This window comes from Platalea leucorodia (assembly GCF_965183815.1).
Source record: "Platalea leucorodia genome assembly, chromosome: W".
Classification (NCBI taxonomy): domain Eukaryota; kingdom Metazoa; phylum Chordata; class Aves; order Pelecaniformes; family Threskiornithidae; genus Platalea; species Platalea leucorodia.
This window is the reverse complement of record NC_138859.1, coordinates 46,766,692-46,785,548: the sequence shown is the minus strand read 5'-3', so window position 1 is coordinate 46,785,548 and position 18,857 is coordinate 46,766,692. Positions and strand designations below refer to the sequence as shown.

At 39.1% G+C, this 18,857-nt stretch overlaps 1 protein-coding gene across 7 annotated transcripts in view; it reads right to left on the bottom strand.

Moving 5' to 3' along the window:
* Positions 1-18,857, bottom strand: part of LOC309601991 (zinc finger protein 532) — a gene marked incomplete at its 3' end in the record, with an annotated part of 50,359 nt that overhangs the window by 13,782 nt on the left and 17,720 nt on the right. For all 7 annotated transcript variants that reach the window (XM_082335253.1, XM_082335256.1, XM_082335257.1 and 4 more), the window contains 3 exons: positions 12,557-12,738; positions 9,431-9,607; positions 849-1,011 (listed from right to left, as the gene is read on the bottom strand). In XM_082335253.1, the coding sequence (XP_082191379.1) occupies positions 849-1,011; positions 9,431-9,607; positions 12,557-12,738 (522 nt within the window). The remainder of the gene's footprint in view (positions 1-848; positions 1,012-9,430; positions 9,608-12,556; positions 12,739-18,857) is intronic.

Sequence of the window (18,857 nt, the reverse complement as noted above, 5' to 3'; positions counted from 1 at the left end):
TTTCTACTATGCTGTATACAACTTTTACTACGTCTTCTGTGTCACTACAAGAGAAACCCACTGAATTAAGGGCTACCATTCTGGATTGCAATACTTTGCAATGGTGTAAATAACTTCAACTGTTACCAGGCGCCGGATCATGTTAATAAGGCATAAGAAATTTCAGCACTGCTAACAGATTTGGTATATATAAAACAAGGTAACATAGCATATTTAAAATACCAAGCTAACAAATTACAGCCAAGGGACTGCTGATTCTTAATAATGTGATTTGCAAGAATGACAGTAAATCTTCTTCAATTATAAGGGTATTTATGAGAAAATCCACTTCAAGTTTTTTTCAAAGCATGCATGTGTTCGTGTTCGTATGTAAACACACTCACAAATAACCCCTACATACTGGCTCCTACCAGTGAGTTCTGAACATCAAAGGTTTATTTTACAATGTACACAGCATTCTCAACTCCTAACAACTGGAATAATACTTAGAATACTGTAAATAAGGCTCAATACTTACTAGGATTGGACTAACTTACTTCACTATACTCATTATTATTTTGATAAAATGACCAACTGAATGCAATGCACTGAGATATTCCTAGTATACCAAAATCAACATTCATATAGAAAACCGGAGTTAGTGATTACATCACAGATACACCGAAGATGATACAAAATATAACATTTTAACATCGGAGAACATTATTCACAGATTACTCTTTTGGAATTATTAACATCTCTCTCAGCAGTCTTCTTGGTATTCTGTGCCTTTTTACAGCATTTTCTCACAGCATATATTGCATGACAAATGGTATCTACGAACGAAACAAGAGAAGATGCCTACACACCTTGATATGATCCATCATAAGCTGTTTCTGTGCATATAGAAGAGAACAGTCTGGACACTTGAAAACAGACACCTTCTGGTTTTCAATGTGCTGATCAAAGTGGCGATAGAGCAAAGGTTGTAGAGTAAACACAGTGTCACACATAGAGCATTTATATATTATTCTAAAAACAGAAGTACAATAAACAATGTCAGTCATGTTGATGATCTATTTGCAAGAATCATGATGTAACTTTTTTTCTCAGCAGAGATAAGATCTGACATGTTTAAGCAATCATTTCACACCGCCTGAAAAACGTTAAAATTAAACCAATTCAAAACATCCTCCAATTTCAAAATATGGGAGCAGTACAAAAAACAGAAAAATAGAAAAAAAAAATCATTAAAAAGTGCAAACAAGAAGCCAGAAAACAACAGCATATGCCAGTTACATATATAACGCCAACATCTGCTTAGGATACTCTGAAAGTTAAATCCCTTTAGTTTCTGAACTCTCATTATAACTAAAGGACAATATACCTGTTTCAGGTTGTAAAGGGAGTGATTGATTCGACCATGATTGGTAATATACTTCAAGATAAAATTATTTTTGGCAACGTATGTGGCTTTGAGCCTCCTGAATGCCAGGCTTAGACTCCGTTAATGCTCTGAAGCTGAAACTTCACAGGATGGCATTTCCCTACTTTGCAATTACACGCCTTTAAGAATCTGTCTATCGAAGCAATGTAGAGACACCACCAAAACCACAGCTTCCTCTCCCAGAGCATATGCGACTTTCGAAATTAACTACCTAAATTTCCCATTCTGATAGGCAATATTCTAGTCAAAATTGTAACAAAAGCTATTTGTGTTTTAGTCACTGTGTAACTGGTGAAGCAATGCATCTATTAATATAATTTCAAAAGTGCTTTAGAAATAGATATACTAATTAACAAAGAACTAGGTAAGTACTGGACACTAAAAGCATAGTCCCTGAAAATGAATATGATAGCCAAAGTTCTGTATCACAAAATCCTAAGAAAGTTATTAAACAATCTGAAAATCATTGTATTTTTAGCAGATCCTTGTCAAGTGTCTGTCCAACAGACAAAAAAACATAGGGAAACCAGAAACCTAATCCTCTGATCTAAATACTGCAACAACTACTACATGACAATAGTCTGAAGCTTGTTTCATTTTGCTGATGATTTTATGAAGAAAAGTATAGTTTAAATTGCATTCTACATAATTATTTACTTGATACTTTGCTTGTTGGTTTTGCTTATCTGCATGTTTGATTGTATGAAGAATGATTTCCCTGGCAACTAGAGGTGAGTAACAGGATTAGACATTCAAACTACAATCCTTTAATGTATCTGCTTATAAATAGTAAATAATTCTATTCTTTCAGAAACACCACACTTTTTTTTAACTTGGAAAATGAATGAAAGGAAATGACACGTGAAAGAAAAGTAACACAGAAATTTGCCGTAGATCATCAGATGAGAGAGAAATCTAATCCATCAGCCATCAGTAGTGGTAGCACTTCAGGAAAAGTTCAGCTCAAAGACAAGACACCCAACAAGAGCTGCTCAGTGCAATGACAGGCGCTTCTTCTGCGAAAGCAGTCTTCCTAATCCCATCAATTAGAGGCTGATCTCTGTCCTAAAGAATGACTTTTCATTTAAAAAAAACCCCAACAAACCCTGCTTGCTAGAATGCTGAATTTTCTCATTATCCACATAAATGTTCCAAGTCCTTGCTATATCCCTCTAAGCAATTACCATCGATAGTACATTGTTCAAGAACTCTACAGACCACTCCACTGTGTTCTGAGATGACAAGGATAGGGACATTGCTTCAACGTCCAAGCCATTCCCTGAGTCCAAGTATTTGAAATAATGAAAAACAGCACACTTAATCATATGAACTGTGAAAAATATTATTTTTGTGGTATATCAAGTGGTCCCAGTTTCTTACATACGCTAAGATAAATTTATTTATTCACACAGCATCCTCTGACGACCTACATACTATCGTACTGCTTTCTGGGGTGAACCCTCGGCGGGCGACGACATACTCTGCACAGGCACAGCAGAACATACCCCTGCCAGCTTCACCCAGTCAGCACAGAGTACTCTGAAAGGGGAGCCCCTTCCCCACCCTCTGACCCCCCACATTACTGTCCATAAAAGCTTCTTAAACATTATTCAAAACAAGTATTTTAGTTTGTCACATTCTTACTGACCTATACCCCTTCAGAATCCTAACTTCTTGGATAATTCCCACATGAAAGGTGTTAAAGAGCTTGCCAGAAATAGGAAATGCTTCTCGATAATAATTGGTAAGAAAGAAACGGCAGGTTCCTAAAATGCAGTTTTGCCTCATGTACCTCACATCAATATAAACCCACCTATCTTACTAATCGTTTTAACTGAGATCATAAGAGACAACTTCTGGGGAAAAATGTCGATGGATCGCTACCCCAGCAGGTCGGCTGAATTGAGCACAGAGAGAGACAGAGAGAGCGTGAACCTTCTCCAGGCACAGTGCTGTTACAGGCACGCTCTGCGGGATGCACTTGTCAGCTCTAAGGGCAGAAAGAGCCAAAGGATTCGCTGTGCAAGGGATCATTTCCCTTGGCCACAGCACACAGAGCTACTGAGTATCTAAGCACGCTCCGCTGTCTTGGTCCCATCTCAGCAGAGCAGCTAGAGGTAATTTAAAGCAGTGATTTTACTGTCAGCCCTCTCCACTCCATCCAAGAAAGAAACCAGAGTTTCCTCAGAAAAGTACTTGCTGCAGTTCTGTAGTGAATCTGCTCGTAACGTCACAAGCTAGAGAGCTGGTACTAACCACACACACTCCCCAATCCTGGGACACCAAATATTTTTCTTCTGTCCCTTACGTCCTGTCTCTTAGAACACCATCTTACATCTCCATCAGCAACTTTGCCCAAAAGTCAGGAAGCATCAAGCCCGATTACTAACTAAGCAGGCAAACAAGCCGAGGCACAAGATGATAATCACAGCCTTGGCCCCGGCAGGGTGATTTTCACCCTTTTGGTTCATTGCTCACATGCCACTGCTGACATCCAGAATGCCAGCACTTTGGTGCCTGTTGCCGAGTAGTCGATCCCATGGCTAGGTGCTAAAGAGAGATGAGTAAAGTTACATTGTTCCAGGTTAACAAGATGTAAATAAAGACTGGCAGAATTAAAAATAATTCTCTAATTATTTAATGATGTATATTTCTATTAGAACCATATCTTGCAAATAAAATTAGACAGGAGAAATTAGAAACCCTGCTTTATCATCTGTTGTGGAACTAGACAGTGATCTCAGCTGGAATGATTTCAGGTTTGTAGTATATAAATTCATCATCGCAGGGTTACATAATTTAATCAAATAAACTATGATCTACTATATGCTTCAAATTCTTACTGTATCTAAAGTAAGGAGCAGAAGACGACAGAATCGCTGAGGTTGGAAGGGAGCTCTCTGAGGTCATCTAGTCCAACTCCTGCTGCAGCAGGGTCAGCCGGAGCAGGCTGCACAGGACCATGTCCAGTCGGCTTTTGAATGTCTCCACAGACTGAGACTCCACAGCCTCTGGGCAACCTGTTCCAGCGTTTGACCACCCTCACAGTAAAAAAGTGTCTTCTTGTGTTCAGGTGGAAATTCGTGTGTTTCAGTTTGTGCCCACTGCCTCTTGTCCTGTCTCTGGGCACCATGGAGAAGAGTCTGGCTCCCTCTTCTTCCCATACCTTCCCGTATGGTATTTATACACGTCCATAAGGTCCTCCTGAGCCTTCTCCTCTCCAGGCTGAGCTGTCCCAGCTCCCTCAGCGTCTCCTCACATGAGAGATGATCCAGTCCCTTATTCATCTTAGCATCCCTTTGCTGGACTTGGTCCAGTATGTCCATGTCTCTCTCGCACTGGGGACCCAGCTCTGGGTCCAGTACTGCACCGCTGCCCCAGCAGCACTGACCAGAGGGGAAGGATCGCCTCCCTCGACCTCCTGGCAATGCTCTTCCCAAGCCCTTCATGACCACGTGCCTGGGTAATGTAGCACTCGTGAGCACTGACGGGAGAAAGTCAACCTGCTACAAAAAATCTGACACCTTTCTGAATTTATCACATACAAAAATTGTATCTCTCTAAAAACACTAAGAGCTGAATATATATATTTTCTATTTAAGCTAAAAGACTTTACTCTGTTTTCACAGAAGCACAAAAACTATCTGGTAGAGATCCAAATTTCAGACAGGTCTCTGAGAATAGACTGTACTCAGTTAAATTCATACCAACATACCTCATAGTATGAGTTGTGACTATACCTACTTCCAGTATTTCTTTCAGTCACATTCAAAAGCATGATTTTCAATCCTAAACACATGCAACGGAGTATGATCATTTGTTTTATAATGGAAGTAGCCAGTATTTAACATAAGCTTAAAACCCTGTCCAGAGCTTAAAGGCAGTTATGCTTCGTCAGGACATAATTTACAACCACCTCAATTCCGCAGGACACTTGAGTAAGGCAGGCAGTTCAGCTGCGACCACACCACCACGGTGGTTACTCACTAACTGCCCCTGCCCCACTGCACACACCAAAACAGGCACGGTACAGGCACTTTTTTGCTTTTAAAAAATCGTGTTAACAAACTCACATATTATCTCAGAATAAAGACAGATGTTATCTCACAGGAAAGTACTTTCGTATCACATAAAAGATGTTTAGTGTTCTGAAAGTTCTGCACCAGAGTATGGCATTTCTCCTTCCCATATTTTTTTCCTCTTAAAAAAATGGTACTTGTGGGATAATATACTTTGTACCAATAGTACAGTATATATCCATAATCTGGCTCGATAAGCAAGAATTTCTCCAATATCCAAAAAGAGATCGCCATGAAAAGTATCTTAGTGCCATTCCTATGAAGTTACACTGTTTACTGAAAAAAGAAAATCACATAGAGCTTTTGTCTCCCGTAAAAACCATGCAGCATCTTAGGTATGCTACAGGAGAGAGCTTCACAAAGTTGGAAGACAAGACAGCCATCCATTTCCCCATATTAAAATAACCTAAATTCATCCCACTGAGAATCACTGCACATAAACTTCATTTTTCATACACCAAATAGTTTACTGTATCTGTTCTGAAACAACCATGTGTAATGTAACTGTAAATCACACAGTTCCAGTAAATGCCAGAGGCACACAGCCATTTACCCAGGGAGCTCAATTCCTACAAACAAAAAAGGGCGAACCAGCAGAGAGTCCCTCAGGACCGGCCTGGCCCCAGCCCCTTTACAGGCCAGGAGCAGTAACTCCTCCCCAGCCACCCCGACGGGCTGACGCACCAGCCCTTGCTTCTGGCGGCACCCCTGCGATGCCCAGAGGAACACCCAGAAGCCGGGCTACACGGCCACGCGGAGCTCAACAACACCTGCCCACCGGGTGACGTTTGAAACTCGCATTCCAGGGTCAGACACCTTTTATACGCTCAATGAAAACTCAAGAGCTTCACGTTTCCAAACACAGGTGGCTACCGCACCCTTCTTTTAATTTGTTTTAAAATTGTTACTTCAGAAGAACAGAAATTTAATTGAGCTTATGTAGTCACATCTATGGTGTTATATGACTATATTGCATTCCTTCTTTTCAGTAATTAAATTGTTAAGCTTTCAAAATGTACGCCAGTCATATGCAATGTAGATGCTAGGTAACACGATATACAGATAAACCAGCAGGAGCAGAGTGGTCAAATGTGAATATATTTCCCCAAATACAACAGTGCTTGTCAGCTCTACTCAGTGCTGGCCAGGCCACACCTGGACCACTGTGTCCAGTTCTGGTCCCTACAACTCAAGAAAGACACGGACAGACTGGAGAGGGTCCAAAGGAGGGCCACGAAGACGATCAAAGGGCTGGAGAACTTGCCCTATGAGGAAAGGCTGAAGGACCTGGGTCTCTTCTCCCTGGAGAAGGCTCAAGGGGACCTCATCACAGTGCTCCGGTACTTAAAGGGTGGCTACAAAGAGGACGGAGGGTCTCTCTTCACATGGAGCCACACAGAGAAGACAAGGGGCAACGGGTACAAGTTGTACCAGGAGAGGCTTCATCTTGATATTAGAAAGAAATTTTTTACAGTGAGAACAATCATTCCCTGGAACAACCTCCCCAGGGACGTGATGGAGTCCCCATCACTGGAGGCTTTTAAGATGCGGTTGGACACAGTGCTAGATAATCTCATCTCGGCTTCCTTTCCCACAAAAGGCTGGACCTGATGATCTTCCAAGGTCCCTTCCAACCTGGGCTGTTCTGTGATTTTAACACGGAACTTTACAGCAGAGAAACCAGAATTTGAGCAATGGCACAAACATTTGATGTCAACTTGACCAAGATATGTGAGAAATATCCTCAGAAACCAACTAATTTAAACAACAAAACTATTTCCATTTTAAATTGCTACTGAGTAGCAGAAACACATGTAGTTAGTTCTGTGGAAAACCACAGGTCCTGATAGCTTGAAATAGACCTTAGTAAATGGTGAAACAGCAGTCAAAGCAAGCACCTTGAGTGTTGGTGGCAACACTGTACTACCTACGGATGCTTGTGAAATGGAAGCAAAGAACTCCAAACGCTGCGAAGAGTGGGAAAATCCTACTAATCACTCTGCATGCATTCAAGACAGCATCTTGATTAAAACTGGCAAATTTAAAGAAAACACCACTTCTTAAGAGGAGCACTCAACTATGAATTCTATGATTTATTACAATACAATAGTACTTCATAAACTCTTATTTTAGTCTTTTTATAATCAAATTTATAAAAGAATACAATTATAAGCACATCTATATGGAAAGAAGACTAATGCAAAATACTTAATTCACGAAGTTGATCAGAAACAGTTCAGCAGATCCAAGCACAATTCAAGAAATCTTCTGCACTTTTCACATGTGAAGTATCTTACGCAAATGGTGATCTTAATCTTTCGGTTTTCTCTAATGAAAATTATGGGAATCTGAAACAAGTTTTAGATTAAATGTTGGTATTTCAAAGCCTCTCACTGAAGATACCATCCTGAATTAAAACAAGGTATCGTTTGTCACTGGGTAGAAATGTCTTGATGTGGTATCAGACACACTAAGTTTGTTGCCATTTTGCTTTAATGTAGGTTTAAACACCCTAAAGAATAAATCTCCTGTTAATATGTTAGAAGAAACAGTGATAAACCAAATTGTTCTGAAATCTGGTTGTTACATTATATGGTACCTTGTTTCTCTCATCTGCCTTCTATTTTCTTGAGTCTGCAAGTTGTTAAAATGTACTAGTGTGCTCCGCGCACTCCAAAAAACCAACATGGAGTTAAATACTTGACTATTTACTCTCAATACTGCACTTGTACCAACAGAGGAGAAAGAAGGCAGAAGACAAAGGCCTGCAAAGACACGGCATCAGGGTAAGACCGATGAGATTTGATGCCCGATTTTCACATGCATCGGCACCTGCAGCTCCCACTGGCTTCAGCGGGGGCCTTGAATGGTCAACATCTTTAAAACAAAGACCCCGAAGCCCTGTTCCTGATTGTGCCCGGTGTTACCATTGTCAGTAAGCCACCATGTTTATGCACAACTTTTCGTAGCTACAGAACAGAATCAGTTCTGCTTTAATCCAGAAAAAAGAGATAACGTATCAGAAAAAAACTTATATAAACAGCTCTATAAATGCATCTATTTTGATTTGGAGGGGCAAGGCTGGAAATGGCTTAAAGGCTGGCACCTCTCAATAACACACTGGAATTACTCTCCTTGAGACATGACTGTCTTACGGAAGCAAAAACCTAGCTCACCACTTCCAAAACCTACGGCTTGCATGAAGAAAAATCTGGTAGACAGAAAGAGGAGAACAGATCTTGCAGGAAAAACACCGTCCGACAAGCGAGTGGCTGCCTGACCAAAAGAAAGGGTACCACAGGCGGCCGTAGCCCGTGAGAAGCGCCCGAGGTCAGCCCAGAGACGACAACTGCCGCTTCTAAAACCGTCTCTCACAAGTACACACCCTGACCCCTGTGAACTGATGGCACCGAAAGACTCAGTTTTCCAGATTCACCCAGATGACGATCTGTGAGCATGTAATAGGAAAAAAAAAAAAAAAAAAAAATCACTTTTCCCCACCTTTTCAACCAGATGTTATGAAAATCACTGCATAAGCCCTGATGAATCTTAGCAATTCTTTTTGGAATCACATTATCTTAATTCACAGTAAAAATGCAGATGAGCTAAGCAGATTAAAAAATAAGAACGAGCAACACCACTAGCTGCCTATCCGAATAACTTCTGTAATTACTGTATTACTCTCTTGTAGCACGCAGTGTTTAAAGGACCATTATTGCTATGTTCATGGAAATTTAACCTTTGCCAAATAAATTCCCAGCTAAAAACTCATGAAAACATTACACAAACTCCACCCATTGCCAACAGGATGGCAAACTGTTGGTTGTACAGTATGTGACTCTTAAGATTATAAGCACAGGACAGAATGCAATTTCACGAGTTATTAAAATGCAGGCAAGTGCAGTAGAAGATTAATTTTGCTTACTTTGGTTCGCCTATCTTGATACCCGGGTGTTGTGTATAGGCATGGGAGTGTGTGCTGGGAGCAGATTTAAATGCCATGGGACAGATAGGACACTTGTAAAAGACTTCACAGTGAGAACCTTGAATATGAGACTTGAGTGCCGCCACATCAGAGTATACAACATTGCAATGCACGCAGCTGCAAAAAGAGTGGAAAAGAGTCAGTTCAGCCTAGCTCAAAGCAGTACTGAAAGAAATGGAATCAACACTGATTTTCAAGCAAGTGGAAGAGATAAACATATATATATACACACGTAAATATATACAACCGGATAAACCCACATTATTCTGCCAATTTAAGCAACCCAGTAAGAATCAACATAAACAGAGATTCGCATATCAGAAAGTAAGAAAAAAGAAATTTCCCAAATTTAATTTAAAAATCTAAGAGATATGAAGTCAGAACATGTTTTTATGGCATTACAACAAAACAGACAGAAGGGTCAACAGAGGAATATTCTATTGATTATAAAAAGAATGCTTAAAACCTCTGCAAATTTGTAAAGAGATTTTACAAAATGCATTTTTATCACATGCAGTGGATTGTACAAGGTACGCCACAGCAATTTAGAAACTACCACCAAAACGGAAAACCAGTAAGAAAAACATTTCCACCATTTCCCTTGTTTAGATTTAATGAAGACATACTGGTAATGATTTTCTGTAGAGGTAATCAAATCAGCCCTTGGATTTAAAAACAAAAAAAGAGTAATTTAAACTCAGGAAAACTAAACCGAATCTCTACAATCAGATTAATCGATCAGATTGGAACTCTGAAAATATTTTTTAAAAACATACTTCTGCAGTGTCGAAAATTTATGACCTTTCCGCATCTATTCTAAAATGAAATGATTAAAAAATTGCATTAATGTTAGTACAAAAGAATTTCTATATACAATGGTCCCTTTTAGTGCCATACATCTCCAGTACTAAATGCTACCAAATAGTCTGAGAACACACTGCAACAAGCAATTACAAAATAACCTGTCAAACGAACAAATTTCTTATTGACTAGTATTTTGCAGTAAGAGTTTTACAATTTAAACATAGGCGGCCTCTACCGTTCCAAAATTTTAATTTTGGCATCTATCATGGTAGTATGATTGCTGTCATGTAAACATCAAATCATTTTTTGATACTGTTTTAATGCCCTGATGATAGCAATAAAGCAGGAAATAGTTATGCATTGCATTCAAGAACCCCCTTTTTAAAATGGATCACCTTTGAATTTTATGAATTGTCATCCTTTCTTTTCTGAGCACTTAATTTACATTCTTAACACTATTAATCAAGTTTACATCTATCTAGCCTCCGCTTACCAATGCATTTTATAAGGTAAATGGTCCTTGTCCTTTTTGGGTCTGTTAAGATCTCTGCTTACACAGAGATGAACATTTCTTCGTAGCGGTACAAAGCATGATCCTCTCCTTAACAGACCTGCTCCCAAGGTGTCACCTCAAGAGAGCTGGGTCACATCTCTCATCTCCCCATCCCATCCTGTCTGGACTTTATTCTCAGCATCCACCATTGTATATTAAAACAGTTCTTAAGGACCAAGCCTTCCTTTCTTGGACTGCTGTAACAGCTTTCTTGTTTTCAACTTGGAAGGATGCAATTAAACATAAGGTTTAAATTTTCAGCTGATTTAGTTCAGGCAGCTAGCCTAAATGGCCGAAATCAAACTGAACTCCCTCAGAGAGGTCCTTCGGAAGGGCAAGACAGGTTATGCTGCTCCTCAAGTGAGTGCACCATGGTGGTAAGGAGATGCTGAGGAGCCTGAGAAGGAAGACATTAACTCTCCCAGATATTGCTTTTCTTTGCCTAGGTATTTTTGGTCTAGTCTCACCATATACAGAAATTCTGACTTAGTGTGACATGAGATGTTTATGACACATCTTGAAAAGTTTAGTAACTTTAGTTTAGATTCAGAGGGAAGGATTTATGAGTCTTCTGGTGCTACTGGTGCAGGCCAGGAGTCCCTGAAGTTGATTCCATGTACAAACCCAAGAGACACAGACTAGAGGGAAGGAAAGTAGAGTGGAGGTAGCAGATGTAAGAACTGTAGCACAAGACAGACTACTGCTTGGGACAAAAGAATGAAAGAGAAGAACCCAAAGAAACGCGAAGAGCTGAGAGACGTGTCAGGCCATGGATTCAGTCTGAAAACAGATTGCCACAGCAGCTGGTTTGATGCAGTAAAAATGCTTTTTTCCCTTTGTGGAAGATTTCACAGCCATCCTAGCAAATGAACTTGTGGCACCTTAAGGGGGAAGAAGCTGCCTACTGGTAAGATTTTAAATCTCCCTTCTCCAGTCAGACGGGGTGAAGTGGAAATATTTTAGGAGTGCTGAGCGGAGCCTGGCTGTACGGGTTGTTCTTCTGATCTCTTGCTGTGCTGCCTGCCATTCAGTGTGAGTAAAGTTCTAAGATAAAACAATTTTTCAAGCCTTTCAAAACTTAACATTTCCATGAAATGCCTCTGATCCCCATTTTCTCAGTGAGTCGCCATTACAGGGAAACATAAGAATAAAAGGGAAACTGAAGAGCAACAAAGAAGAACCAAAAGACCAGGCTGTTTGAATCAGAAAGGTAATTTTCAAGCGATGTAGAGCTGAGGAATCTTGACTTCCCACAGAAAAGAGAGCACCAGATAGGTGCTGTATGCCCATCAGCATCTCGATAATAAATTCTGGCAGTAAATACTGAAAATGACTGTTCTACCAGAGAGAACAACCTAAAATTCAATATTTTGAAAAAACTCAAAAGGTTCTTTTAAGAACCTGAAATTAAGAAAATACATCTGAATTCTCTAGACCTTATAAACTGTGGAGTCCTGAATCTGACATTTTATGGCTGGATGAGATTAGCTAATATTCTGATTTAATAACATACAAAAGCGGATGCCCAAAACAAAGCAGAATCCTAATGTGGTATTTATTCCAAAATTTGTAGTACTAATAGCATTGTTGCCATGACAACCTTAAACCCATGAAGCTGTATTCTACAAACAATGCTTATGAAAATGGAAAGTTACTTTTAAAGCATAAATTATACATAAATTGACAACAAAAGTAATCATTATACTGACCGAAAACCAACTCTTCGGGTATAATGCAGGCAGTTCTTAGTGACATGAGTCTGGAAGTGGACAGATCTGCAGATTGCTCCACATTCAGGACACGTGTATGGAGATTTATGCTGATGAATTCTCTGGTGTGATGCAAAACTGCACTGGTTAGGAAGCAGCATCTGGCAGATATTGCATGTCTTCTAAACGACAAACCAAAATAGATGAAACAAAAGGTTTGGTTCAGCTATACATAACGTCTTGTGTCAAACACTGTAATACATCAAATAAAAGGTTAAATGTTATGACGGTGATGTGAACTAAAAGGAGGAGGCAAGTACTAAATGCAGGCCCTACTGGCAAATCTTGCAGGACAGAGCTGGCGGATACTGGCAACCAGACATGTTGGCATCCTGGGCCATTCTGACACAACAAAGGTCTTTCACATACCACTGACCACGGGAGATGCATGTCGGTTTACAAAAATTTTACTTAGGTGCCTCATTAGATTACCTTAATAGTACAAGGAGCCTAAGTACAACTTGAGAAGCAAACCTTATGGTTTTAACTCTGTGCACCACATAAAGGAAAAAAAAACCCAAACCCACCAAATATACTATCTTCACTTTCTTTGGTCCTTGCTCCTGAGGAATTATTCTGGTAATATCCATAATACCAATAGAATGGAATATTATCAGGCAGACAGTGCACAGATAATTTCAAAATATATTTCTCAGGCTAGAATACATCATCTGCATTATATCGACATATTGTGCATCTGAGTAAAAACTAGAGATATATAAAATATTTACAAAGTTCTTCTTTGCAGGGCAATCTTTCTACACAGAGGAGTACCTTATTAAACTACTTCTTTTCTTGCATTTTGTTACACAAAAATGATTTTAAAAGATCTTCAGCTACATATTGACCATATGCCAAATCAGAAACACTGAAATTCTTTGGGTGCTTTGTGCCACTTTCGGGATGAAATGCAAATGATGCAACCCAGCCATAAGCAGGCTCCACTTTTGCTCATGCTTGCTTTCCATCACTGGAGGGCACAAAGAGCCAAACCTGTAAAAGCATTCCAGAAAATGTTTCATTTAAAATAATACATCTCTCAAATCTCTAGGCAGATGGCTGACGTCCTGTATGGAGCTACGCCTCTGTTTCATTTTGATCATGGAAGCTGCTTCACTGACTTCAACAGGAACACTCCTGGTCTCAAAGTCAAGCACAAATACAAGTCTTTGCAGAACAGGACTTTAACTCAACTTCGGTTCGTAAGACTTTGCTTTGTAAGGCTTTTCAAATTGTATTATTATTTCTCATGACTTGGGAATTATGAATCTCACCAGTGACTTACGAAGATTTAAAAACAAACCCAAGACTGCTTCATGACATGGGTATTATTTACACATGAGATCTGCATATTTTTAGAAATGTTATCCATAAGAGTCTTGCAGATGTAGTGATGTGTACATTTTGCAAGAGTACAGAACAAAACACAATCATCTCCAGAGCTGCATTACAAATTATTTACTAACCTATGTATGAACAAATCCTGAAAGAAATAATAGTTTCTTACTAAAAGACAGGTGCTTCACAAAAAGTCACCCCCTCCTTCCAATTTAGGCAACTCTCCTTTAAATCTCTTTTAAAAAACAGTAACATCCAGATCATATAATAGCAGAATCAAAGCTACCATTTTAGAAGAAATAGTACAGTGTTACAAATAGCTTTCATAGGATTCTGACTTACTAGTATTGGCAACTACGCCAGTAAAAAAAATAACCTGTTCCCACTTAACCAACAGGAGACAGACACTAACTCCAAAGATGGAAGGAAAAAGCCTTTACAGTCACTGCAAAAAAGAAATTTTTTTCCAAATAGAACACTGTTTAATATGAAGGTCTAAAGTAACTTCTTAATTGCAGCATTTTTACAATATTACTGATATTCTAAGAACAAGTATATTTCTGTATTACAATCTGTACACGCCATTTTTATTCTTTTTCCGAAACAGCTTAATCTAAATGCTTTTTTTGAGGGTGCATGCAAATACTTTCGACTTTTTTTAAAAACAGTAATTTTAAGTAGAAATGTTAACATGAAACATCTTGTGGTCACACACAGAGAAGCAAGAAGTGTATTTTCACATGGTTCACTTTTAATGTTTACTTTGTGAACACGGTGGCCTGATATGTTTGAACACAGTCTCCATCCAAACATAGTTCTCAGGTGCCCTGACGACAGCCAGATGGCGAAATGCAAAACATTAAAATAGAGGAAGTTAAGCAAAGAAAATCTACCGTCACTCAAATTCAGGTTCAATATTAGCACTACTTGCCACTAAAAGATCAGTAGATAGCATGGATACCTTTACTACCCTTGCGGAAGGCTTTGCCTTAACTATCTGCAGGGATCTGGAACTATCAGCCTGATGAGAGCCTTTGTGACACAGTAAGTCTGAAACTGTGTTCAGGCACATATAAATATTCACTGTGAAATGTCAAATACTTGTCCTCAACTGACCACACAGCTATGGCAGGGACCACTGACTCATGCCCTCCAACGCTGAACAGAACTGGTCTGGGATGGTAACTTTGTCTTCAGCTCAGGCTTAAAGGCAAAATCCTGACTAAGCACAACTCTTCTTAAAATGTGCTTGCCACATTTACTTGGCTTCAGTGCCATTCCTAAAATCTAACTTTTGCCATTTATGTATCAATAAGCAGCAATGTGATACTGGAGAACCTGGAGTACTATTTGATTACAGAAGAAACCAGCAAAACAGAACTTCTTATTCCAATAACAGAAGCACATGGGGTTTTCGTAGTCCTTCCAAAGCCTCTTCTCTGCAGCACTACAAAAGGCAACCGGGATGCTATGCCACGGAAGAGCCATACGACATTCCAACCCCAGCTAAATGTATCTCTCTGATTTTGCAAAAAGCAGCCTGCAAGAATCACTTGTAATGCTAGTAACTCAGACTGACACAAAATGCCAATAATGCTATTTGTTAAGGCCACTGGTTTGCTATTTTGATGAGTACAGTAAAATGTTTAACTGTAACTGATTACAGTAGAACAAGAAGAATCTACTGTGAAATTCTGAAATTCAGCATGTTTGCTTACCATTTTATTTTGGGCTTAAGGTGGCATTAACTTCCAGTTCTCTCATTCCAACCCATACCAAAATAAAACACAGTTTGTGAAAATCATCACCTGCCTGCATTTAAAGTCAAAGTTTCAGAAAAAAAAGGGTTAGAAGAAAAAATGGTGGAGGTGGAAAATAAAGACACACAAGAACTATGAGTACGAAGGGAAATGCAGTTTCCATGGGAGCTATACACTTATATCTGTAAATAAGATGAACATTAACATTAGCCCAGGTTTGCTACTTTTTTTCCCCCAGTAAGTAGACGAGGGTTTCACTCAGCCAGGAAACCTGCCAGTGAGTGGTCCGTTCCCTTTAACAGGAATATTAATGGAAATAAAGCATTACAGAAAGGTAACAACTTTATAGGGAACATCTTTTAATTGCTACGGCTGTTTTACTATTGTTTATTTTAAAAGAAACATTCCACCTTCATAACAGGAGTTTAAGAAGAGCAAGCAGCAACAGCTACTTACTGCTTAGACTCACTGACAACATGAAGCAGTATACAATTTCTGTTTCAAGAGCAATTAGGTGGGCGCTAGAAAGAATGGTGAGCTGCACATAATAACTTTTTTCCTATTATTTGTTTGCAAAATCCAGATGTTTATTTTTATTCTTCCTTCCTTCCAAAGTTAAAGTATCAATTTCACCTAACTTTTCTGTCTCCTTCCTCCCAAAAGAATGGTAGTTTTATAACAAAAAGCTAGTGCCAAGCACTAAGAAGGAAAACGGAAGTCAGATCATTTCTCATCCAAGCTTATCAAGGGGTAACATATAATGAAAAAGTACTAAAATGTTTATTAATAAATGCCTGTATATACAGAGTCTTTCTTCAGCAAACACTACCATTGCAGCAATACTTGGGACAAAAAATGGGCAAAAAGATAACAAAAAGAAAGCGGGACGTATTGCTCTCACTAAAGCAACTCTTCAGTCAAACAGTTTCCATGCTGGGCACGTCAGTATAGCTACAACACTTCAGCACGTAATAAAACACCGTGTTAAAAAACCCAGCACAGAATTGAAAGCTGCTGCTTGATATATGAAAAGGACCAAGAAAAATGTCTGATTAATTTTTAAGAGGATATTTCAACAAAGAACATTTAAAACTACGTTTATTAAGAGTGTTCTTTTAAAATGGAACAACATGAAAATAGCTTCTTTTCCTCCAGTGCTTTGCAGCAACAAGGCTGTTTTTTGGTTTTGTTTCGTTTTTTAAACCTGGCAATCCACGGCCTAGTAAGCAGGTATTAAGGCCTTGTTCATACATCAGCTCTTAAAAGTGAGCCAGTTTCCAACAAGAGGCACAAACACATTGATAGGTAGTAGGCAATGCTGACTGTTTTCTGTACCTTCGTGAGCTTTCCTCCCTGAACAGCAGTACCTGTGTACCCACGCCTGTCTTCCCACCTAACTGTAGTTACATTTTGACATTCTATGAAGATCTTGGTTGTTTTCCCGTAATAGATCACCAGGGTAAAGAGCATCTAACAGGACATGCATAGAGAGCAAACTCGGCAGCACCCGGGCAAAAGCACCAGACAGAGGGAGCAGGAAAGGGCACAAGGTGTTTCTACAAATCCGTTTAGTTTACCTGTCCATACAAAAAAAGGCCCCCACAGAAAGTGAGTACATCACTTTTTAATCTTTGTTCTTCTCTATTTTTTTCATTTTATCCTTACCTCGTGCTCCCAACCTATTCTCAGTATATTTGTCTGTCTCTCATCCACTTGCTTTATCTTGGTGTCTTCTTAATTGCTTGATTTTATAGTATCAAGAACAACAGGGTTTTCACAAGGACTACCGGATCTTATCATACCAAATGATAACTAATGGACCTATTATGGGAAAAAAGATAAATCTAACACCAATAAGCACCAGCAAAGGAGTTAGCTAAAAAACAATTACTGAGTATTAAGTAAAGTAAGAGCTGGTGCAGAATATACTCATGGTCAGCCGTTAAGATATTGTTCAAAACTGCAGCAAGATCTAAGGACGGAATACATTCTGCTAACTTCTTTCTGACAAAAAGCTTAAACAAACTCGCTTTAGGTAGGCACATCTGTAGTATCTTACAAACGGAAATTCAGGCACATGGCATTTCACTGTGAACCCAGGCAATTTTAGCCAAAGTCTGCTAGCCAGTTAGTAAAGCAGGAGCTGAGGCAGAGCCACATAATCCATATAGTCACGATTATTTCCACGTTCAAATCTCTTTACATTACTATCTGCAGTGGTGGGTGCAGTGTAACTGCTTCATGGCCACAGAATAGGTCTTAAGTTTAGTAAATAGATTCTGACAGGAACCTGTCCGTGCTTCTATGACTAGTGGATCTTTTTCCTAACTGCAGGGCTTAAAAACCTTTATCCTGCACATCGCTATGTGATTCCCAGGAATATTCCTGGGGCATTCCTGTCTCGATCAGTCTGAGCATGTTTGCAGGTTTTCAGCTTCCCACATAGCAAGAAGCTGCAACACCAAGCTCAACTGAATGCTTTGAAACACACCAGAATCCCTTTTAATTGGCACGCCCCAACAAAAATCCAACTATATCATTTAATTAACTATCTTAACTCTTACAGGATTATAAAATACATCGCACACTGATTAATATTAACCTTTATTGAATGACGTGTTTCTTTCAGATTAGGCCACATACATTAGTAAAGAATTTTAAAATGGTTTGTAAGTTTAACTCATTAGCGATCATAAGAGGAAAGGAAAACCAACACAAATAAGCAAATGGTCACACAGCAAGAAATGCATGCTAGTGAACGCCACTTTTCACTTCTGTTTAAGAAAGACCTGAAGAGAACAGCATGCATATCCTTTCTATAGAAAAAGTGTGCCATTTATTCAGTGCCTAGAGCCCCTGTAGGTAAGAGGAATGCCTAGCTCACTTATGGTGCTATATGGAATAATAAAAACTGAAGACAAACCAAGAATGAATCACTTAAACCTATCATTCAGATTGAACAGGCGGGTTGTTAATGAGGGTGCCAATTAAGTGGATTCCACAGGATACTCAAATTCCAAAGCACAGAGAGAATCATTAAAAATTCTTAGTAAAGACCATAATTAATTTCAGTATTATAATGTTCAACTGTAAGAAAGCTCATGCTAAATTTTAGTAAAAATATACAGTGTAAATTTCAGACT